This window comes from Choloepus didactylus, chromosome 9 (assembly GCF_015220235.1).
Source record: "Choloepus didactylus isolate mChoDid1 chromosome 9, mChoDid1.pri, whole genome shotgun sequence".
Lineage (NCBI taxonomy): Eukaryota > Metazoa > Chordata > Mammalia > Pilosa > Megalonychidae > Choloepus > Choloepus didactylus.
This window is the reverse complement of record NC_051315.1, coordinates 107,433,426-107,457,522: the sequence shown is the minus strand read 5'-3', so window position 1 is coordinate 107,457,522 and position 24,097 is coordinate 107,433,426. Positions and strand designations below refer to the sequence as shown.

The 24,097-nt window shown below is 38.5% G+C and overlaps 1 protein-coding gene and 1 pseudogene across 7 annotated transcripts in view; one reads left to right on the top strand and one right to left on the bottom strand.

Annotated features, from left to right (window-relative positions):
• Positions 1 to 1,861, top strand: part of BARD1 (BRCA1 associated RING domain 1) — a 102,112-nt gene extending 100,251 nt beyond the window's left edge. For 5 of the 7 annotated variants that reach the window (XM_037850134.1, XM_037850130.1, XM_037850132.1 and 2 more), the window contains one exon: positions 619 to 1,860. In XM_037850134.1, coding sequence (XP_037706062.1) covers positions 619 to 951 — 333 coding nt within the window. In that variant the 3' untranslated portion in view covers positions 952 to 1,860. Of the gene's footprint in view, positions 1 to 618 lie in introns of all 7 variants that reach the window. The other 2 variants (XM_037850128.1, XM_037850129.1) reach the window with 1 other exon arrangement.
• An 8,842-nt stretch (positions 1,862 to 10,703) lies between these two features.
• Positions 10,704 to 24,097, bottom strand: part of LOC119543820 — a 61,379-nt pseudogene continuing 47,985 nt past the window's right edge.

Genomic DNA, 24,097 nt, shown 5'->3' with positions numbered 1-24,097 from the left:
TTAATAAAGCACAAAGAACTGTGTTTCATAATTAATTGGATCCCTAGCCATGACTTCATAATCTTTTGTACACTAACCAATACATCTCTGGAATCCTGAAGGCCATGTTTTCACTGTGGCTACCCTGGAGTCCTTTAGTTGGTAAAATATAGGGACCTGAACATGTATGGGTAGCATTGGATAAAAGGTCCATAGAAAGATGTTACTCTTGTAATTTAATTCAGTTTAACCAGGTGCCCTTGAAGCATATTTCAGATACTCTAAAAATTCTTTTGGTTTCAGATCCCACCAAATATGAATAAACATCCTGATCAAAGAAGCTTCATTAATTTTTTTTTTTTTTTTTTTGTCTTATACAAAGCATATATAAAATCTTGGGAGAGTGGAAAGAGCACGGGATGACCAAATCTTAGGTGGGGGCTGGATGCCAAACAGAAACCCCTTATTTGCCTATGTAGTTTTCTTGACCCAAAATAGTTTACTTGAAATACAGTTTCTCCCAGCACTTCATTAAATGGTTTCGTAACTTCTCATGATTATTTGTTAATTCCATTATTTGTATGTAGTGTTCTAAATATTTTGTTCTGCTTTTAACAACTTTTTTTCTTGTTATTTCAGTTGCCAAAGCTGTTTGATGGATGCTACTTCTATTTTGGGGGAACCTTCAAACACCATCCAAAGAACAACCTCATTAAGCTTGTCACTGCAGCTGGGGGACAGATCCTCAGTAGAAAGCCAAAGCCAGACAGTGACGTGACTCAAACCATCAATACAGTTGCATACCATGCCAAACCTGATTCTGATCAGCGCTTCTGTACGCAGTATATCATCTTTGAGGATTTGTCTAATTATCGTCCAGAGAAGGTTCGACAGGGCAAAGTCTGGATGGCTCCTTCCAGCTGGTTTATAGACTGTGTGATGTCCTTTGAGTTGCTCCCTCTTGACAGCTGAATACTTTACAGAGTGAACATTTCAAATTGAACTTACACAGTTTGTGAGAACACAGCCATTGTGCTGTTTTTGATCAGTCACATTTTTACAAATAGATAGTCATTTTTTTTTTAATCCAAAAAGGGAAACACACACACCTCTTCCAGATTAGGAATTTATTTTGTGTTTATCATTTAGATGCTGGGATTGCTTTGAAGGATTTTTCTTTTTAGAGCTGACATATGGTTTGATTCATCATGTCTTTCTAATCAAATTATCAGAGATTAGTGAGAGGAATCAGAACTGTTGGTTAAATATATGAGTGGTATCATTACTGTATCAGCCTTTTAATGTTCTTTGATGAAAAAAGCCCACACCTGCTACCAGCCAAACTATTAATTATTCTTTACTAAACAGAATTCTGTCATATAATGTATTCTGACTTTATTGCAATGAAAATAGAGAACCTGGTTTCAGTGTGCCACCACAGGTGATAAAGTCTTCTCTTGTCTACGGTTGTCTTCATCTTGCCTTGTTTTTGTTTAGTTTCTTAGAATTTATCTGGATATCTGTTCCTAAATTTTTCTCTTTCTAAAACCTTGCCCATTCATCAGAAAATCATGATTAGAACTTCAACATTATTGTTCTTTGATGGCGAAAAATCAATACTGGGCTTATGATACATATTTTTATCGCATACACTTGCTTATTAGCTATCAATTGATAACTGTTTAGTATATACATGTATGTATATATATAGAGAGAGAGAGAGAAAGAGAGAGAGGGAGCATTTGGTCTAACACATTTTAGTATCAGTATTTCTTAAAAAGATTTCCTGAAACTAGCCAATTGTCAATCAAATATCAATAGGCTTAATTAGGAAAACGTCTTTTTCTGGTCGACTTTTTTAGATATTGCTAAAATAATTTTTTTGAAGGTCTGAATTTCTTCCTTTGTAAAGTTTTTTTTTTTTTTTTTTTTTTTTTCTTTTTTTTTTTCTTTTTTTAAATTTTAGGTTGGCATGAAGGCAGTAGTTGGGAATTACTTGATTTAGCACAGATTTTTCCAGATCTTACAAAAGGCTATAACACAGTCAGTCCAGGGGTGGGAGTTGGAAGTGCTTCCCGTCATACCAAGACAGACAAGACAGTAGAGTCGTGGGCAGGACAGCATCCTGAGAATGGGGGGACCTGGGTAATTACTCTGGTCTGAGTGTTCTCATTTGTGAATTGACAGGATTGAATGAGTTCATTTTAAAACATTTTAAAAGAAGCAGACGTGGAATACATCTTTCTAAGGGGGTGGAATTACTTGTAATATTAAAAGTGTGGGGAGGGAACAGTGTGAGATTTGCCAGTTTGGTGCCGGTGGAACAAATAGGACAGTTTGTTAACCACTGGCCTAGAATATCCCTCATTTTAAAACACTGAGATTCTGTGAAGTGAATCAACATTGTAAGATCCATTTGTTTGGGATTCTGCTGATCATTTGAAAATACATTTTATTTTAAGTCCTTCTTTTGACATGTTACTTTCCATATCAAGGCATATAATGTGAACAAAATGATACACGGCTGACCCTTACCTTCAAGGGTGCATCATCTCTGAAACACTGTCTACAACCAGTAATGTGTTTGTCCCATATTTCATTCCAACAGATAATGATCAACATAGCACCAAACAAATCTGAGGGGTTAAAAAATGTCTGGATTAAATGGCTTAAGACTCACTGAGATTTGGGGTGTAATTTCTGGTTTATAGCTGACTTTCAGTCACTTTCTTTTGCCTCCTAGGTTACATTCCTAGACCAGTTTATGTCTGTTTCTCTGATCTGAATTTCCATTTGGGGTGTCCTGCTCATTTTCCTCCACTCATTTTCTTGGTTTTAACCCTCTTCCCTCATTGTATTTTTTGCCACTATTAAGCAGTTTCATTTTGAGTTTTATTTATTTGACAGCACTTATTAAACTCTTGAAATTTGCGATTGTATTTTCTTTATAATTCTTTTCATTTCTCAATCATAGATTTAAGCTTGCATTTATTTACCATAAATCATTAAAGTTATTTGTTTTTCCATATATATGTATTTTCTAATCTTTGTGCATCAAACAATCTAATAGATGATGAAGATGGAGCAGTTGCTCAGTTGAGAGTTCTAATTTTTTTCAGTCAATTACTAAGACTTATTCTTGGCCTTGCCACTTAAGTTGCATTCACTCTTATGAATTATGGATTGCTGATGAAGCCCAGGGTGCACCTTTTGTTACTTGTAAGTTTCTATTAAAATGGTGATGTGGGAGAAGTGGGAGAAGCACTAGACTGTTGTGCCTTTGACCTGACATAAAGGGTGTGTGACGGACGTCCCAGCCCAATGCTCCTCAGCGTTCCTGTTCAGTCCTCTCGGCTTCCCTCCAGTCCACTCCGAGGTTAGTGAACCTGCTGCAGGGCTTGGAGTTTGGATTCAAGACACGGGGGGAGGCCTGACTCTTAAACAGGCTTTGAAGTCTTTCAGATTTGTGTTTATACATGATCTTTTTACTAGTTTATCTAACCTGTATCTTCAGTTATACAGAGGTAAAATGCTATCCATCTCACGCAGATGTAAAGATGTATGAAAGTATTGTGCACTTTGAAGGTACTGTCAGGATCACTTTTCAATACCACTGTAAGCAGATGGTTCAGAGACAACTCTAAAAGCAGTTCATTAAAAGGTGGCTTTGGGTAGCGAAGCTCATCTCAGTGCTGGCTGTTCTCCTGAATGGTCCTCACTTTGGTCTCTAGCCCCAGCTTAAGCTGGCTGTCCTTCCAACTTTGCTTTCTGATATTAGCCTGAACAACAACCAGAACTGGCCTAATTTCTCATCTCTCACTTTGTCCATCCCATCTGCACTGGTTAAGTTTCCCCACCTGTGCAGCCTCTCCTACCCATCAACTAAAACTGTGTTAAGCATTTATCCCTTGAATGCATTTACTCTGGATATCATCAAGATTGCTTAGCCCTCCATGCGTGAGTTACACACCTCAGAAAGCACAGGCAAGACATCTCTTCCTGTCAGCAACATGTCACAAACCCTTCCTACAACTTCAGCTCTTGCTCTGTGAGCTTGGTAGCCTCCCTTTACACATCCCTAAAATAAAAGGGTTCATCTTTTTTACCTTTAGTTCATATTTTGTTGGCGCTCTTATTTTACTCCCCCATTTTCCTGCTTGCTAAAATGTTACCTAATATTCTGCCATGAATGAAATATATCTTTTTCTGAAGTTTGCTGGTGTGGCCACCTTTTGAGCTTTTAAATAACATAACAAGCTTACAAAAGTATCACATTGTTGATGTAGAAAATTTGCAAAATACAAAAACATAAGGAAGAAAATAATCCCCAAATCCAGGATCTCTAAACTGACAAAATTGTTTTGTTTGGCCTTCATGGTGTTAAAAAGAGGGCACGTATGCTCCAGTTCTCCAGTCTCCATCACACCTTACCGTCTTGCTCTCTTGCATTGTGGACAGCATTGTGGACATTGAGTTTTAAAAACCCACATCCCAGAAATAACAACTACTGACATTCTTGTCTGTTTTTCTATTCAGGCGCACACACACATACAGCTTTTGTAACTAAAGGATTAAGCCATTTATATACTTTTACTTCCTATTTTTCCCATGTAATTAAATATTGTTATACATAATTTCAAATGTTTGTATAGTATCCTATCATCAAGATGTATTATAATTTATTTAACCAAATCCCTGTTAATGAATATTTGGATTGTTCCCATAATAGATAAAGCGCCATAAACATCTTTAAAATAAATTTTGGTCTCCTGGTTGGGGTGGGGAGAGGAGATGTCTTTGAAATGTCAAGGCAAGTCAGCAGCTGTCATCACCATCCACAGAATGCTGTGTACACCCTACACATTTAAATTAAGACCTGTGGTTATGCTTAAAATACAAAAATTAGAAAATGAACCTTAACTTATTGTTAGGATTTTCATGAGTTGATGAGACTTTACATGTAAGGTTCAAAATACTAGCTCTTAAGGGTAGAAACTAACCAGTAAAATGGGCGTGGGGTAGAATCATAGGCATTTTCATAAAAATGTTAGCAATTACCTTGGTCATGAGCTCTTGTGTTAAGGCCCAGAGAACTTTCCGTGACTTGTTTAAGATTTGCCACTTGGTGATGGCAGGCCCCAGATTAGATGCCTGTTTCTTTTCCTTAGGCCACTCCACCTCCCAAAAAGCACACTGCCTCTTTACATTAAGAGGAAGTGGGAATAGGTCTATTGTAGAGGGAGCTTATATGTTTAATGTGTTTGCTGTGACTGGAGCCTGCCATCTGTCTTCTACCTGAAGTAGCCTATGCGCTGGTCTTGGACATCTAGAAGGGGAGATGGCATCTGTCCCACCTGTTCTGTAACCCCTGTGCCTACCACACTAGATAGTCCTAATCAATCGCTGCATCCTGTTTTTGAGACCTAAGTGGGTCTTACAGTCATGCTCAATTCCTGTTTCAGGCAGTCATAACCAATTGGTGCTTTGATTCAGTGAGTATAGAGACCTACTGGGTGTCAGGCTCTGTTCCTCACTTGGAGCAACTATGTTCCATAGGATGTGGCCACAGCCCTCGAGGGGCTTATACTCTAGTAGGAGAGCCAAATAAGTAAACATGATTTATGGGTAACGTGTTTTTTTGTTTTGTTTTGGCAAGGCAGGCCCCTGTTATCCTATTAACACATGGGTGGAGAACTGCACAGTAGTGGGGCATTTCTATATCAGGACATATTTCAAAGTCTATCTCACTACCTATGATGTACTTGATAGAACCAACCAGTGTTTGCTCTGGACATATCAGGTATTTCTTGAGAAGGTATCATTCTTGGCACTATGATATACACTAGACATTTTTTTTTAAACTTTTTATTTTGAAATAATTTCAACCTTGCAGGACAGTTGCAAAAATAATACAAACCCCATACAGAGAACTCCAACATAGCCCCCCACCTACCCCAGATACCCAGATCCACCATTTTAACATTATGACATTTGCCATATTATTCTATTCATCTTATCTATCATCTATATCTGTCTCTCTCTCTCTACTGGACATTTGAGAGCCAGTTTCACACATCATACTTCTTGGACACATAATACTTCGATGTTCATTTCCTATGAATAAGTATATTCATTTATATAATTACCTTAAGTGCAGTTATCAAGTTCAAGAAACAGCATTGATACAAAGCTTGCATTCTATATTGAATTTTTTTCTTATGTTCCAGTAATGTCCTTGAGTCTTTTCTCCTCCATTCCTAGATTGCATTTAGTATCATGTACTGCATTTAATTGTCATTATCTCTTTAGTTTCTCTCTTTTTTTTAAATTGTGGAAATACATATGCAACATAAATCTTCCCATCCCAGGCATACCAGTCAGTGGGTTACAGTACCCACACCATCATCCATTACTAGCACTTCCCCTTCACCACAAACAGAAACCCTCTATTCATTTTACATTAAATCTCCATCACCCTTCACCCCAACCCTGGTAAACTGTATTCTACTTTCTGTCTCTTAAATGCATCAACTACTTCATTCCTTCTTACAGCTGAATAATATTCCATCATGTGTATATACCACATTTTGTTTATCCATTCATCAGTTGCTGGACACTTGGGTTGCTTCCATCTTTTGGCAATTGTAAATAATGCTGCTGTGAACATTGGTGTGCAAATGTCTGCTCAAGTCCCTGCTTTCAGTTCTTCTGGGTATAACCTAGCAGCGGGATTGTCAGACCATATGGCAAATCTGTATGTAGCTTCCTGAGGAACTGCCAAACTGTCTTCCAGTTTGTAAATGTACCATTTTACATTCCCACCAGCATTGAAAGAGTGTTCCCATGTCTCCACATCCTTTCCTACATTTGTAGTTTTCTGTTTTTTTTTAAGTAGCGGCCATTCTGGTAGGTGTGAAATGATATCTCATTGTGTGTTTGCGGGTTTTTTTTTTTTTTTACTCTTTATTTGGTATTTATTATTTGCTGCTCCTTTGTAACTATACCAGGAAGAAAATATAAATGGAAGGAATCATGCTGCAAGATTTAACTATTACCATTAGAAGGTAAGGAGAGCAGATTGCAGTGGGCAGTGTCAGAGATGGGAGACTCTACCAACAGCAAAGGTGCCAGACCTTTATTAGACCCTTTTCAGAAATGAGAAATGAAAATGTTAGACCACCACATTGTTTAGAATTAGGAATTTAACCTGCCCTCCTTTGGCCTGGGTAGGGGCATCCCTTAGGTATGGCAACTGCAGATTCCTTCTCGAGAGGCTGGAAGTTCAGAAGAACAAAGGTCCTGATTCCGCCAGAAATGGGCTGTGTGATCTTGGGAAAATTATTCCTCTTCTCCTTTATTATTCTGTAAAGGAAATGCTGGTCCTGACCCTATCCCAGGACTGGTATGGGGAGCTGGAACATGTACCAGGAAAGACTGGAAGGTCCAGTGGTGAACTTACCCAGTATCAGTCAGACAGGTAAAGGGGGAGCCAGCTGTAGGAACGGTGAAGCCAAACAGGACTGAGTAAGCAAAGTTGAGCAAAATTGACAGTTAGTTGAGCTGTGTTCCCGGCTCAGTAAAAATCAGGGGCCTTTAACAGGGGCCTTTAACTAGGGTGCCAAGACAATTCCACGGGGAAAGTGTAGTCTTCTCACAAATGGAGCTGGGAACACTGGATATCCACATGTGAAAGAGTGAAGTTGGGCCTTACTTCTTAAACATAAAAAAGTTAAACAGATTACAAACCTAGATGGAAGAGCTAAAACTCTTAGAAGAAAACACAGGAGCAAATCATCTTGACTTTGGCGATGCTTTCTTAGAAATGACATCAAAAGCGTAAGCAACCATAATGGGATTGCATAAAAGAATGTTCTGGTTCATGGGAATTGTATATGTGAATTATAGTGTTTGTTCAAGGATGTGTGCAGCTTGCTCTCATGTTCAGAAGACAGAGCAATAGATGATGGATGATAGGGAGGGAGGGAGGGAAAGAGAAATGGTGTGACAGCATGTTAAAGTTGGTGGATGGGGTATTGGGGAGGGGGTCAGGGTATGCTGGAGCTCTGTCTGGGGTTTGTGTTGTTTTTGCAACTGTTCCTATAACTGAATTTATTTCAAAATAAAATTTAAAAAAAAATAAGCGTAAGCAACCAGAATAAAAATAGACTACATTAAAATTAAAAATGTTTGAATTCCAAAGGGCACTTTCTACCAAGAAAGTGAAAAGACAACCCACAGAATGGGAGAGTATATTTTCAAGTCAGATATCTGGTGAGTCTTGTATCTAAAACATATGGGAACACTTAAAACTCATAATAAAAAGACAACCTAATTTAAAATGGGCGAAGAATCTAAACAGACTTCTCTCCAAAGAAGATACACAAATGGCTGATAAAAGCACAAGAACCTCAACATCATTAGTCACTAGGGAATACAAACCAAAACCCAAATGGCATACCATTTCACACCCACTAAGACAGTTAGAACTAAAAAGAAGTAATAACAAGTGATGCCAAGGATGTGGGAATATTGCCTCTTACACTGCTGGTGGGAATATAAAATGGTGCAGGCACTTGGGGAAACAGTCTGGCAGTTCCTAAAAAGTTAAACATAGAATTATCATATGACCCAGCAACTCACTCCTAGGGATATTCCCAAGAGAAATGGAAACACACAAACTTGTTCCCAAGTGTTCATAGCAGATCATTCATGGTAGCTGAAGCTGGAAACACCCCAAATGCCCACCAACTAATGAATGGATAAGAAAATGTGGTCTATTCACACACAATAATTATTCAGAAACAAAAAGGAATGAAGTACTTCTGCATGTAGCAACATGGATAAACCTTAAAAACATTATGCTAAGTGCAAGTGAAAGAAGCCAACCACAAAAGCTATCAACTACCATGTATACAATGTATAATTATACATATTGTATGAGTCTATTTATATGAAATATCCAGAATAGGCAAATTTGTAGAAGAAAGTATATTCATGGCTGTCTAGGACTAGGGGGATTGGGGAAGGGATTGGGAAGGTAATTGATTGCTAAAGGCTACAGTGTTTCTTTTGGGGTGATGGTTGCACAATTTTGTGACTATACTGAACACTACAGAATTGTACACTTTAAATGGGTGAATTGTGTGGTATGTGAATTATATCTCAATAAACTGTTACCCTACCCCCACCCATCCACACACACGCAAAAAAGAATCAGGGGCCTGTGCCTGCGCTGTAGTAACACCACACCTGTTGTTCCAATATAATTATTAGTACAGTCCGTTTTCACTCTCAGAAGTGTTCTGGTTTGTATGATAAATTTCTGTTTCTACCCTGTCGCTATGTGATGTCAGGTGGGTGGCTCTGCCCACCTACGCCTCAGTTTACCCATCTGTAAAACAAGGTCAAAGATTATCTGAGTCAACACTCTATTTCTCAAAAGCTCTACTTTAGAAAGCCCGTTTTTAAAGAAAAATTGCTCAAGTGGTCACAGGGTTCATCATGCTTTGGAAGATGACCCTAAATTATCAGAGTTGAAGCCCTGGGCCAATATAATCCCTGGATCCTGGGTCCCAGAGTCAAAACCAAGACTAACTCCTGAGTCTGGCACACTTACTGATAGTCAAATTGCCCTGAAGCTGGGTCACGGTGAAAGGTAATCCAGGCACCCCAGTGCAGGCAACATACTCTAAACATACCTCCTCCAAATGAAAACAGTTAAACATTTCAATGAGGGCACCCACAGAAAATAAAATGTCCCCAGGAAACGTGGCAAATTTAGCAGTGGTAGGACCAAGGTCTTCCTTAAATGGGGGTTTATAAGTCAGTTGCAAGAGAAGCTTGTATTATGAAGGTCAAGGTCATCCGATGATAGAAAGGAGTGCTCCTTTCTGATTCCTCCTTACCCATGTTTGTTTAGAAAATTTCATTGTACCAGAGTAGCTCAAGAGGAAGCATTTCATTCTCATCCCATTTCTACTCATGAGAATGTGCCTGAAAATGGCCATTCTCTGCTCTGAGGGGCCTCAAAACTAGCATCTGTGTGGCAGGTCCTACCCGTACATCACAGTGTCTAGGGCACCAATGCAGAGATATGAGCCCATCTCTGGTCTTTGTAGGAGCAAATCCTTAGAAGCAAGGTAAAGATTGAAGAGGCTGAGGCACAGAAATTATTCCCATGCCTATCAATCCAGTGAAAAAGAAGGAACAGGACACCTACCAGGATCCCTGAGAAGGGAAACACACACGAATACAGGAGATTGGTGACAATCGCCACTGTCCAGTTAGTACCTGGCCATGGATCCAGTTACCAGGAAGAAGCTGAAGGTTCGGGGTACAGCAAAAGAGTGGTGATAAAGAACCTATATAAGTGGCACCAAGATTCCCAATGAACTAGCCTCCAACTAAGGGGGTGAGAGGTTTCAGAGAAGGTGGTCCCCCATTTGCCTCTTTAGAATGCCAGGGTTGGGAAAAAGAACAAGGAACTGTTCAAAAGCTGGCCAGGAGGAAGGGAGAGAGGAGCCACTGTCTTACTGCATGCCAGGGGCTGTGTCCATGGGTTTCTGCTGGTATATGATCGGTGCCTGTCTCGGACTGAGCGAGGTCCCTCCCAGCCTCAGCTGTCCAGGCAAAGCCACACATTACAGTGGTGCAAGTTCCACATCCAGTCCTGTGGGCTGGGATTTGGGCTGGGAGTTGGAGGCAGGTGCACAACCTACTTCTGCTCAGAGTTCACATTTTAGGATGATGTGATAGCTGTCATTGCTCTTGGCTTTTAATGTGCTGAGGATAAAACAAGATTTGCTTAGAAATTCTGCACCATCTCTTTGCTCACCACCATGTGGATGCCCGCCGACCACAGCAGGTAGATTAGACTCAGTGGATGTGCTGTGGGGAAATGCTGTACAGATTTGCAATCTGCTCAATCAACTCCAAAGCAGTCAGCTCTTCCAAAAGATGGCACAGTCCACAGAGGCTGCTGTTCTGGCCACCATCCCTCATCTGCTGCAGGGGGGCTTGTCTCTGCTCCAGCTCCTGGTCAACTTTGGTCTCACATTCCTGCCTTTGGTGGCACTGAAGAGCCGGATCCCATCTGCGGGGCTACAGATCTGAACAAAATCATCTCAGGACATTTTCAACAAATCAGCACCGGAAAAGCTGGCAAAGAGCCTGCAGCACAGCGAGGACCTGTTGCAGTGGAGCCGCTGCTGGGCGTCCTGGATGGAGGTGGACGGGAGCAGGTGGTCATCGGCAGGGGTTCCACTGGGTGGGTGGGAGAGCTGTCGCCTTTGCCACGTCCAAAGCTACTGAGAGACCTGTTGTGGCTGGACGGGGGGCCTCACTCTGTGAGGATGGTCGTCTCATAGGATGGCTAGCACTTCTTCTCTTGGGCGGTTCTTTTCTCCATTCCCTCCCCGGCACTCCTCTGCTTCTGGTCGGCTCCCTTTGGCTGGAATACTTTGATGTGGCAGCTCTGAGTGCAAGTGATCCATGTACTCCCTGCTCTTGCTCTACTTAAACCTATCAATCTGCACGCGAAAAGGCACGCCCCTCTTGCCCCCCTGCTTCCTCGGGGTGAATTCCGTGCTGATGCAGTGCACCTTACTGAACGCAGAGGCTCTCTTCGAAGGTCCCCACCGAAACCCAATAGTGTTCAGCTGGATGGGGCTAGCGCTGTGGTCCAAGATACCAACAGACGGTGCACTGTCAGTGCCCGGGACCCGGTCTCCGGCCCGCTCCACCGCCAGCCCTCCCGCTGCTGGTGCTCGGTGGACTGCAGCCGGCAGTCACGGAAAACCACGCGGACTTCTGTTCAGAGCTTGGGTCTCCCAGCTTACGATTCTCTGAGAGTCGGATTTCATAAGACTGACTGGTTGCGGTAGGTCAGCTTCTCTTGACGCAGCTTCAGGGCAAGGGACGTGGGGGCGCTCAGCATGCACGTTCTCGGGGAACAGCGGGGCTCCTCCTTTCCTCGTCCCAACAGAAGAAAGTTTTCCATCAAGGCCAATAAATGCGCAGGCCTCGGCAGAATACAGGCGGGACTCCCCTGCGACGAGGGGTCGACCTGGCGTGCGGAGCCCCGGGCCTCCCAGGCGCTCAGCCGAGGTCTGGAGCCAGGGTGGCAGGCCCATGCTGCACAGCCATCTGCCCGCGGCACGCAGGACACGGGAGAGGGCTCGGGCTCCTAGAGGGACCCGGGGAGAGGGCAGAGAGCAGATTTCCCTGGGACAGATACCAGACTGATGGCAGGAAGTTTCCTCTCTTTCCACAAGAAGGGGCAGCCCCCCCGTGGCCGCCGTGGTCGTCAGGGGAGGAGCCCTCTGCTGACCTGTTACTGTGATTTTGATTTGTGTTTCCCTAATTGCTAGTGATGTTGAGCATTTTTTCCTGTACCTTTTAGCCAGTTGCATTTCTGCTTTGATAAAAATGTCTACTCAAATCTTTTGCCCATATTTTAATTGGGTCCTTTGTCTTCATTTTTTTTAATTTTAGGAGTTGTAGGATTTCTAAGTATATTCTGGATATTAAACCCTTATAGTTTACGTGGTTTCCAAATATTTCCTCCCATTGGGTAGGCTGCCTTTTCACGTTCTAGACAAGCCCTTTGAAGCGCAAGAGTGTTAACTTTGAGGAGGTCCCATTTATCCTAAAGCACAACCAAGGAAAGAAAAAATAGATAAACATTTTTGGATTCCCATTGAGTGATGCTTCTGGTGTTTTGCAGAAGGGAGTGACATTTTATCAATATTTTATTACAGGAGTTTTTTTTCCTTTAATTAGAGTCAAGTCTGAAATAGGAAATGCAGCTTACTGAAGTCGTGAATGAGAAATGAGATTTTTGCCATCAGTGTTTAATTTGCTAAGTTAGCAAATTTAGTCTCAAGATAATTTAAGTGGTGTTTAAATCTATTCAGATTTATTTCATCTGCCTTTTAAAAAATGTACCTTTTTAATATTCATGCTGGTTTTCTGTGCATTCAGATGTAGTCATTAGAAAGGGGGTTTTGTAATGTCAGAAAGGTTTCTAAAATGAATTGTTGACTTTTAAAAAAAATTTGTAGCAAAGTAATTTGTGTACATAGTTTAAAAACTCAAATAGTACTAAAAGATTTAAACTAAAAAGTATGAGTTACCTGTATACTGTACCATCTCTCAAACTCTACCCAGAAACAATCACTTTGTACTCTTCTTGTAGTTTATTGTGGAGTTACTTCTGGTATTTACCTTCTAAATTAGTATGTATGTATATACTACTGTGATTCATCCATTTTAGACATCTGTTGATTCCTATATTGTCGGATTCCTTCTCTTTCCGTCTCCCCAACTTCCCAACAGGTAACTTACATTTATTTCCCTTCAGTACGATGACTATGTAAATATTCACTGCTATTCTATTTACAGCGATTACACTTCTCTTTTTGTGTTTCTTTTTGTTTTTCTTGACTTTTTTAAATTAGATTTTATAAATCTGTGAATAAATTTTTTTGAACCCATGTCTAAATCATCTACTACTTTTCAAAGTCTCTGCAAAAGATCTCGGTATAATTTTCCCCCAAGACAAATGTGGTCAGATAATAGACTGGTTCCAGTTTTTCCTGGAAATAAACTTACTCAAGTCCTCTGCCTCCCTGCTCCAATCTGGACTGGCTGCCAATGACACACTTCCCTTCTTTCCCTTTTTTCTAGGTCCTGGGAAATCCCTTTGCTTCTCTTCTCTGTTCCCTGTTTGCTGCTTTACATCCACATTTTGATGGAGTGTATCCTCCTATAACTTCCTGAGAAAGAATACAGTATGTAAATATTTTGAGACTTGGCATTGTCTGAACAATGTTTTGGTTCTGCCATTACACTTGACTGTTTGACTTGGTAAACAACTCTAATTTGGCAATTTTCCTTCAGAGTTGGGTTTTGAGGGGTGATTCAGCTTTTTCTTGTCTATGTACTCTCTGCAGGCACTTGGATTTGACCGTCCTCCCATCTACTAAGTCATTTTCACCACCATATATTGTGGTTTCAGGTCGTACTGGGACATTCATAGGGTTGTTTCAGCATAATTTTCAGGCAGAGAAAGGGGCAGGCAATGGAGCAATGCCTTCACTATCTGTACTCTTTCTTCTGAAAACTAGACATTCTTTACACACACACACACACGCAATGGTGATTTAGATTACTTCTGCCGTTTGGAAATAATTAGGCATACTCTTGTTTAAAATGATGTGACCGGTCCTTTTGAGAGTAATGTTTGACAAAATAAGGCAGATTTATTACTTAGGGTTTACAGTAACTTGCCAACAGAACTTAACAGTTTCTCTTCTGAATGAGATTTGGGCCCTTGAATGATGATTTAAAATGATGAATCATTTTTCCCTGCCCAGAAAAGCCCACTGATTCTCTTTGTAATCTTCTATATACAAAATATTGGTACATTCACAATCAATTTCTTTTGCAGGAAGTCTTTCTAGCTAATGTTTTCTAGCCTGCTGCTTTTCTATAGGTAAGAGTATAAATAGTAAGATTTTTATAAATCTTGTAATTATAACTCCAAAGTAAAAGCAGCATTGATAGATCTGTTACAGTGCAAATGAAAGTCATCTTGGTGTAGGGGAGGTGATAGGGATTGTAAAAAGATATACAAAGAGAAAGAACTATACATACACAAAAATATAAGGCTATCAATTGATGATGACTAATTGGACATTTGAGGTGATGAAATATCAAGTAGAAAGCCAATCAATGTCTTATAACTATGGTTGAGGAAGGAAGAAAAAAGAATAAACAAATAAAATATATATTTCTTTTCTCTCCTTTTATTTTACACCATAATTTGTTAAGAATTGTCAGATAAGTTATTTCTCTCCACTGAAAGATAAACTTTATGGTTTTGCAGTTTTTCATCAAGAAAATATAGTCATCAATTTTGGGAGTTATAAGCAAAAAACCACTTTGCCTACTTTGGGTTGTAAATAGTACACAGAAATACCATATTCAGGTGGTTACCTTTGGAGAATGATCTTAAATATTATATAATAATTTTGAAGAGAAAAAAATTCCATAGAATAAAAAATAGGAATTTAAGGATTGAACATTTCCTTGATGGTATCAGCCTCACCAAAATTGTCAGGCTGTGGTTACTGTTAGGAAATGGTGGATTAAAATCTTGATCCTTAGCCATTTCCTTCCCTTGCTTTTAACCTTTTTCAAAATTTTGTTCCTTTATAAATCATTTTCCTTTGTAGTTAATTGTGAGAATCACTAAAAACAGCATGCTTTTCAGTTCTTGTCTTGTTGAAAATGGATCAAATGTCACCTGAGACCCAGAGATAGAGTTCTGCACCTTTGAAAGTCAGCTTTACTCCATACAGCAACTGCTAAAGAAGTTGAAAAAGAGGTAAGAGTTCAATTAGAGATATGAATGAAATGGACTTGGTTAGGACTAAAGTAACTCAGAATACAGGGTAAAGGATGATATAGACTTTATTTTAAAACTTCGACTTCTGTGTGAGACCAAAGGAAGAGATGCTTATTCAGTATGAAATTTAAATTCTCTGTAGCACACTACTACCTAATTTAACCTGTTGGGTCAGTTTATTTAAACAATGTAATTACATGGAACATAGAATAGGGAATGAGATCCTGTTATTCTGTACAGGTTAATGTAATATCCCGATACATTCCAGAGTATTTGGGGCAGAAAATAAAAAAGTATTTGCAAAGCCCCCTTGAGGCAGTGGGGGAAAATGTAGAAATATTAAACTTCCCCACCTGGGGAACTCCAGATATTCTCTCAAGCATTAGGGACACCCAATTTAGTAAACCAAGCCCTTGATCTTGGGGCTTGCACTTATGAAACTTATTACTGCAGAGGAGAAACTAAGCCTACTTATAATTATGCCTAAGAGTCACCCATAGAGAACCTCTTCTGTTGCTCAGATGTGGCCTCTTTCTCTTAGCCAATTCTGCACATAAACCCACTACCCTCCCCACTACATGGGACATGACTCACAGGGGTGTAAAATCTCCCTGGCAATGAACCTGGCCCTGGCATTGTGGAATTGAGAATGCCATCTTGACAAAAAGGGGGAAAAGAAATGGAACAAAATAAAGTTCCAGTGGTAAAGAGATTTCAAATAGAGTTGAGAAGTCATTCTGGAGGTTATTCTTATGCATTATATAGCTATTCCTTTTTAGTTTCTAGTGTATTAGAATAGCTAGAAGAAAATATCTGAATCTGTTGAACTGTTTAATCCAGGAGACTTGATGATTGCATAACTATATAGGTTTTATCGTGTGACAGTGTGATTGTGAAAACCTTGTGACTGATACTCCCTTTATCTAGTGTATGGGCAGATGAGTAATAAAATAAAGACAAAAAATATATATATAAATAAAAGTGGGGGAGTAGATAAGAGGTATGGGATGTTTTGGGTGTTCTTGTTACTACATCTCATTGACCAGAAAAGTCAAAGGGTGATCCTGTCTACAAGATGTTGATTCTAACAACAAAAATGGAAGTTAGCAAGGAAAAAGGGGCTAGCTGATATGATAGGTGTGTGCATGTATGTTTATACATGGTGATTATATGTGTATATTATGGTCCAGAAGCAGCAGCAAAAAGAATAAACACACAATTAGGGAAGAAGAGTAGAGTCTATAGCCAGTAGCAAATCTAAGAAGCAGCTGCTAGTAGAGGCTGAGGGAATGAGAGGATATTCCTGGTACATACATTACAATATGAGCTCTGACCTTGCAAAAGAGTGACATGCAATGCATTAAAAAGGTCACATTCAGGTCTTGAGAAGTTACCTTAATTTGCTAGGCATAGTGAAACTAAAGTCTCCATACTGGCTTAAAATCCATGGGGATTTATCACCTGCCCACTTACCCTCTGTCACTGACTAACCTTCTCAAGTGAGTATAGTTCAAAAAATAATGTGGATTTTTTCCAGTCTATCCCCATTCCCTGAGGAAAAGCAAACCAAAACCCACAGAACACTCATTTAATTGATAATGGGCTTGTAGCATTGTCTTTGCTATATAAAAAAAACAGAAGGTAGGATATGATGATGTGCTGCACACAGTTGTCTTAGGATATGGGGGCCATCCTGAGGGGCTCATTTGTCATAATCCACTGCACACTGGATCTTTTTCTGGGGTGACTCTGAGATGGTCCAGTGGATTACATGGCATTTTCCCTGCAAATGGTAGATTTCATTACCCTTATGAATCTGTAAGTGGAAAATAAGACTTCCAATGCCCAGGCTCCACTGCTCAAACCAAGTATATAATGAAGGCTTGGGTGCAAGAATAGATTATATTGAGATAGCATTTGGTGTCATTTTGTTTGATGAAGCTTGAATTAATCTGAGGACATATACAGTTACAGGTGTGCCTAGCACATTTCTTTGGGTGAGATAAAATGAAATAGCAACTCTATAGAACAGGGTAATATTAATGAATTGAATTTCATTAAAAACATCCAGGTGGAAATAGTTAATAACTAAGATTATAAACAAACAGGTATTATCTGAGATTTTTTTTTACCATATAATTTTTAATGAACTAAATAAAAGAAGCTTCAAGAGTCCCAAAACACAATGGATGAAGCAAATAGGAAATATAACCCATGAAATATAATATCCAGGTTCACTGTTAATGGTAAATTTCTTATAATGCTGGGAAATAGGCTTAATGAAAAATGTAACTATTTTCCCCATCTCCTTTAAAATATGAAGGTAATATGATTTTAATATGTCCGAGTTTGAAAGAAGACAGTGGTCCTATTTACATTTCTTCTTCCTCTCATCTGATAAAATTTATTTTTACCCTTTCCCAAGATAGGTTGTTTCAGAGAAGATTCTTGCTTATTGCATAAAATGTACCAGTAACAAAAGAATGCAGAACAGAGGCAAAAGTTGTTCCATTTGGTGAGAAAGGAATATTTTGATGCTGGGCTGCTTTTGGAGTTTATTAAAAGTCCAGAGACATGAGCCTTTAATGGCTCAGGTTTAGAAGTCACCATGGCCCTTTGAGGAAGACAGACATGTTTGTTTCCAGCAGTTATGAGCTGAGACAGCTTCACTGTGGCATTGATGAGTTTGCCGGCTTTGGCTGCTGAGTTTTTGCCTTTATGAAGATAAGAGTTGTTGTGATCATACAGAGGCCCCCTTGATATTTCTGTAGATGTACTCTTTATGGTTTGAAGAATTCTGCTTTACCTAATTTCAAATTGCTGCTAGGCATGATTGGGCCAGCACAATGTTTCTCAATTTCTTGGAGCTCAGCTACATATTTCTGCCACATGTAAGTCAAGGATTTATTAAATTAAATTGCTGCCTGCTGGTAATGACATCTGTAACAGCCACTTTTACAAGAGAGCACACTCCCACATCCTGGTTTGAGATGCCATGAATTTCTGTCTACACTGAAATAAATTCAAGTATTTCTGAAACAGGGTTTAAATATAACATTTGTCAGGTATTTATGTTGATTTTATGTATTAAGAGCTTGGCATTGAAAATATTTTTTTTTAACCAGGAAGAGTTTCTTTTGCCTTGTGTCTCATTGCCAACGGTGGTGACTCTGAAATCAGAATCTAGTCAGTAATATTTTTGATTCATGAGGCAGAATAGCATAGCATGCATTTTGCTCCTCTGTAGCAATATTGGTTCTGCAGGGAAGGCAGTGGTAAAAATTTATTTTTCTGAGTAAACTAAGCAGACATGAATCAAAAGACGCATGGGAAGAAAATATATGTTCTGAGATACTGTTTGTGCAAAGGTCTTTTGGACAGTAACTATACTTTATATCCCTGTTCTTTACAATATTCTATAATTTCTAATGCAAAATAAAATAAATTTACACCTTCCTTTCTAAGTCAGCAGTTGTAGATTCTGCTACCAATACCTCAAGTTAAAGTACATTGTGTGGTGTGAAGCAGCATGATAGAGCAGTAAGTGCATTAGATTGGCAGCCAGAAGTTCTGGCCTGATTCCCTACTGGGCCATTTACTAACTGTTGACCTGGGCAAGGCCTTTTGGAGTCCTGTTTTCTTAACCTATATTACCAAAATAATAATTTTTGTCTATCCCTTAGAGTTGCTTTGAATATCAAATAAGATAATGCATGGGCAAATTGTCAGGTTTTCCAAGATCTAAGGCATTATAATTTAGCGGACTTTTGACACTGTTTTAGTTTGCCTGAGCTGCTGCACAGATCCATACAGTGGGTTGACTTAAACAATGGAAATGTATTGGCTCACAGTTTTGAGGCTAGGGTAAGTCCAAAATCTAAATAGAGGCAAGGCTTGCTTTCTCCCCGAAGCTTGCAGTGTTCTGGTGCTGGCTGCAGGCAATCCTTGGGGTCCCTTGGCTTTCCCGTCTCATGGTGATGCATTCTCCTTTCTCTTCTGGGTTCCTTCTCCCTGTGGCCTTCTCTGACTCTGGCTTACAGTTTTTTGTCTTTATAAAGCCATCAATAATCTGAATAAGGCCCATCCTGATTGCATTGGCCACACCTTAATGAAGAAATAACATCTCCATGAGGTCTATTTTCAATGAGTTCATACCCACAGAAATGTGGATTAATATTAAGAACATGTCTAAATTGGGGTACATAATTAAATCCACCATAGAGACCATACTACCCTTTTTAAATTCAGTGCTTATACCTAAGGAAAAATACAGTTGATAGATATACTTGGCCCAGACAAAAATGTTATTGGCATCATGAGAAATGGGAAGCAGTTTTGGCATCAAAAAGGTCTGATGTCTTGAAGATAGGAAGCATCCCCAGAAACTCTTTGGTTCCAAGATAGATATTTGCAATAATTGTAATATTATTGTCAGAATATTAAAAACCTGTCTAAATTCAAAATGTGTCATAGATGCCATGTAATAGAAGGTAAATACAATCAATGATATCTTTAATAAATGCCTTAAATTCTATTAAAATCATGGGATAGTTTTGTTGTATACCAAGGTACGACTGTTATGTACTTCAGATAACAGTTCAGATGGTTTATTATCCTTCATGTGATTTCAGAGTAGTGAGTGATTTCTGTAAAGAAGTAATTTACACTCTTAAATGAGGAGACATTCTTAGATGAAATCCCTTTTATTTCTAAGTCTCATATTTTTTTTGAACTTTGCAGAATATAGAGAATATTTTCTTGAGCTATTCTTCATAATTACATACTCACAGTACTACAGGAGAATCATAAAGTGAAATCAAGATTAATCTTTGCATTAGATTCTCAGTCATGCAAGATTTGGTATCACCTCCCAGAATTAGAAAGAAGGACTTTAAATGGCATAGACTGTTAAGTTTACAAAGTAATCATGAGAGGGATCTAAAGAAAATGTCTATAGTCTGAAATGCTGTTCTTTTCTTTACAATGTAAAAAAAAATACATGAAATCCAAATTTGGATCTGAATTTAAGAACTTGCAAGCCTCTACATAAAAGAAAACAAAATATGTTTTGAAAACTAGTCTGGTATCAAATTCCAATTCAGTATGACTAACAAAATAAGACATTACCAAAAGTGGTTTTTTCCTCCCTCCCTCCATTCCTTTCTCTCTTTCTTTTTTTTTCTTTCCCTTCTTTCCTTCCTTCCTTCCTTCTTTCCTCCCTCCCTCCCTCTCTCCCTTCCTACATTCCTCCCTGCCTTCCTTCCTTCCTTTCTTCCTTATGAAGGAAAGCATTCCATCTGTAAATGTTGGTCTCCTCAAAATGCTTAAAATAATATCCAAAAACCATTTATTACAATTTTTACATTACTTATCAAAAAGTCTTCATTATTCATACTTCACTTACTTTTTATATTGTAAATTTGTATCTCTTGAAAAGCATCCATTTCATCAAGAAATATTTACATGACAACCATGTCTACTACTAGTCAAAATAGTATGGATTTAAAGATGAGATGTTGATTCATGAAAAGAAATTAGAATTTATGGATGATTTTAAAAGTTTAAGAATCATTATTTTAAGAAGGCAACAAATATTTAATCCATGTCAAATGTAAACAGATTGTATTTTGTCACAAATCTTATATGGGAGGGTATGTGTGAGTCTGTTAACTATTACTGCATAACAAACTTAGTGGCTTTAAAAAAAACACGTTATATTTCATGACTCTGGGCTTGATTGTGCTCACTGCGATGGCTCTGCTCTGCAAGTGTCAGCTGGAGCTACAGACATCTGTAGATCTGACTGGGCTGGGTCATCTGATATGGCTCACGGGCATCGTTGACAGTTGGTATTGGCTGTCCCATGGTGTGTCTCGGTTCTTCTCCACTTGGCCTCTCGACTTTGTTTATACATCTCAGAGTATGATAATTGGGTTCCAAAAGGGAGTATTTCCAGCAGTAAAGGAAGAAATTGCAAATCTCTTGAGACCTAGCCTCAGAAATTACACAGTATTACTTCTCCTACATTGTACTGATAAAAGCATAACACAGGACTAGCCCAAATTCAGGGAAGGGGAAAAATAGTCCATGCCTCAACTGGAAGCAGAGTTGAAGAATTGACAGCCACCTTCAATCCACTATAGGGTGGTGGTGGTAAAGCTTGCTGTTTGGTAAGAAATCACCATGGCATTCAATCAATTGTTTCAGACTCTAGCTCTTACTTAGATGATTTCTTGCTTTTTTCTAAACACTTTTCCTCATTACACAGTGATTCAAAACAGATTCCTTGGATATATAGGACATCATGACTTTCTGATATGACACTTAGCTTTGGAAAAATATTTGCATATAGAGGTGCAGGGAAATTGCCATCAACACATATAAGTAGAAGAAAAAAACTTAAAAATTTTCTTTTATTTCATGGGAGCTCATCGCAATATCTAAGTGCAGTTTATAAACATAAATTGTTTGGGCTTATTGGTAAGTTAGACTTGATGAGCTGACAGAAATTTTAATGATTGTCGCACAAACACATTGTTGCAGAGATTTCTAGTTCTTACCTCTTATTCTTCTTTTCCCCTTCTCCCTTAGTATAGATTTAGAGGGGTTTTTTTTGTCTAAGTAAAAGACTGCATTTCCCAGTGTCCTTGGCAGTTAATTCTATGACCATTTGCCAATGACCTGTCAGAAGTGTTGGGCAAGCTCTTCTTCATTTTCCTGCTCAAAGCGGATGGAATTGCTGTACAAGGTTTATACCCAGATAGCATGGAGTGGAGACCTGAAAGAGTGATTCCTGATGACTTTGTGGAGCCCCTGTACCAACCCAGGGCTGCCAATCTCTGGATTTCTTTTATATGTGTGAGAGAAACTTCTCTATAAATTCCATTTATTTTGGATTTTTCTATTATAAGGAGCCAAACCTAACCCAAAAATGATTCCTCTGTTAAGCAAGTTGCCCATCCTGGACTTAAATTTAATGAAACTACAGCAAATGTGGATAGATATCTTCTCTATGGATGATGTGTTAAACATGTTTCTTGTTTTTATTTATTTATTTTCTCACTTTTTGACCTGGCACTTATTCTTTGGTAGCTTCTGTGAAAGAAACATTTCACTCATCTACATGCAAGGGAAATTAAGGAATCTCTTTAGCTGGCCTCAGATAATATTCTGTTTTGTTATTTTCCAAGTCATAATTAGCCAAAGACTATCTATAGTCTTTTATGTTTTTTGTTTGATGCCTTGGTTATCAAAGTACTACTGAGAGTCCCAAACAGAAAATAATTAAGTCTAATTAAAATCAAGTAGAAAGTTAAATATTTTAGCATCAGTATGATTAACGTATAATCAAGGGTTGATACAAAGGAAATTATGCAATATCTTATTGAAATAGAAAAATTTAAATAAGGATCATTATTTCTTCATTTCTTTATTTATTTTATTCATTTAATTATTTCTTCATTAAGGAGAGATTCTTCATTTGAATTGTATGTGTTTTGTGTTCATGCTGCCCACTATTTTTTAAAATAACAGATTTATTGAAATATTATTCACATATCATAAAATTCACCCTTTTACTGTATTCAATTCAGTGGTTTTAAGTATATTCACAGAGATGTGCAAACATGACCACTATCTAATTTCAGAATATTTTCATCACCCAGAGAGAAACCTCATACCTGTTAGCAGTTACTTGCCATTCCCGTCTCTCCCCAGTCCCTGACAAACACTAATCCACTTTGTTTCTGTGGATTTACCTATTCTGAACATTTCATTTAAATGGAATCGTACAATAAGTGGCCTTTTGTGACTGACTTCTTTCATATAGCACAATCCTTTCAAGATATGTAACGTGTGTCAGTACTTCATTTATTTTTCTTGCCAAATAATATTGCATTGTATGACTATACCACATTTTCTCCTTTCATCCGTTGGGTTGCTTCCACTTTGGGGCTATTAAGAATAATTGTGCTATGGATATTCATCTCTAGGTTTTGTGTGGACATATGTTTTCAGTTTGCTTGTGTCATACTTCGGAATGGAACTGCTGGATCATATGGCAATTCTATGTTTAGTATCTTGATGAACCACTAAACTGTTTTCAACATGACTGCGCTATTTTACAACTTCAGCAATGTTTGAGGGTTTCAATCTCTCCACATCTTTATCAACCCTTGTTTTTATCTGCCTTTTTGATTTTAGCCATCCTAGTGGATATAAGTATTATCTCACTGTGGTTTTGATTTGCATTTCTCTTATGGCTAATGATGTTGATCGTATTTTCTTGTGCTTATTTGACTATTTGTATATCTTCTTTGGAGATATGTTTATTCAGATCCTTTGCCAATTTTCAATTAGGTTGTTTGCCTTTTTTATTTTTGAATTGAAAGTGTTCTGTATATATTCTGATATTAGACCCTTGTTGGATACATGATTTTCAAATACTTTCTCCCATTCCATACATTGCATTTTCATTTTCTTGATGGTGTCTTTGAAGCACAAAAGTTTTACATTTTGATGAAGTCTGATTTATCTATTTTTTTTCTTTTGTTACTTGTGCTTTTGGTGTCATATCGTTTCTTGTGATGTCTTGGTTTTCTTTTAGTGTCAGGATAATACTGCCCTCACAGAACTATTTGGAACGTTTCTCTCTTCTATTTCTTTGAAAGAGTTTGTGAAGTGATGATATTAATTCTTCTTTAAACATTT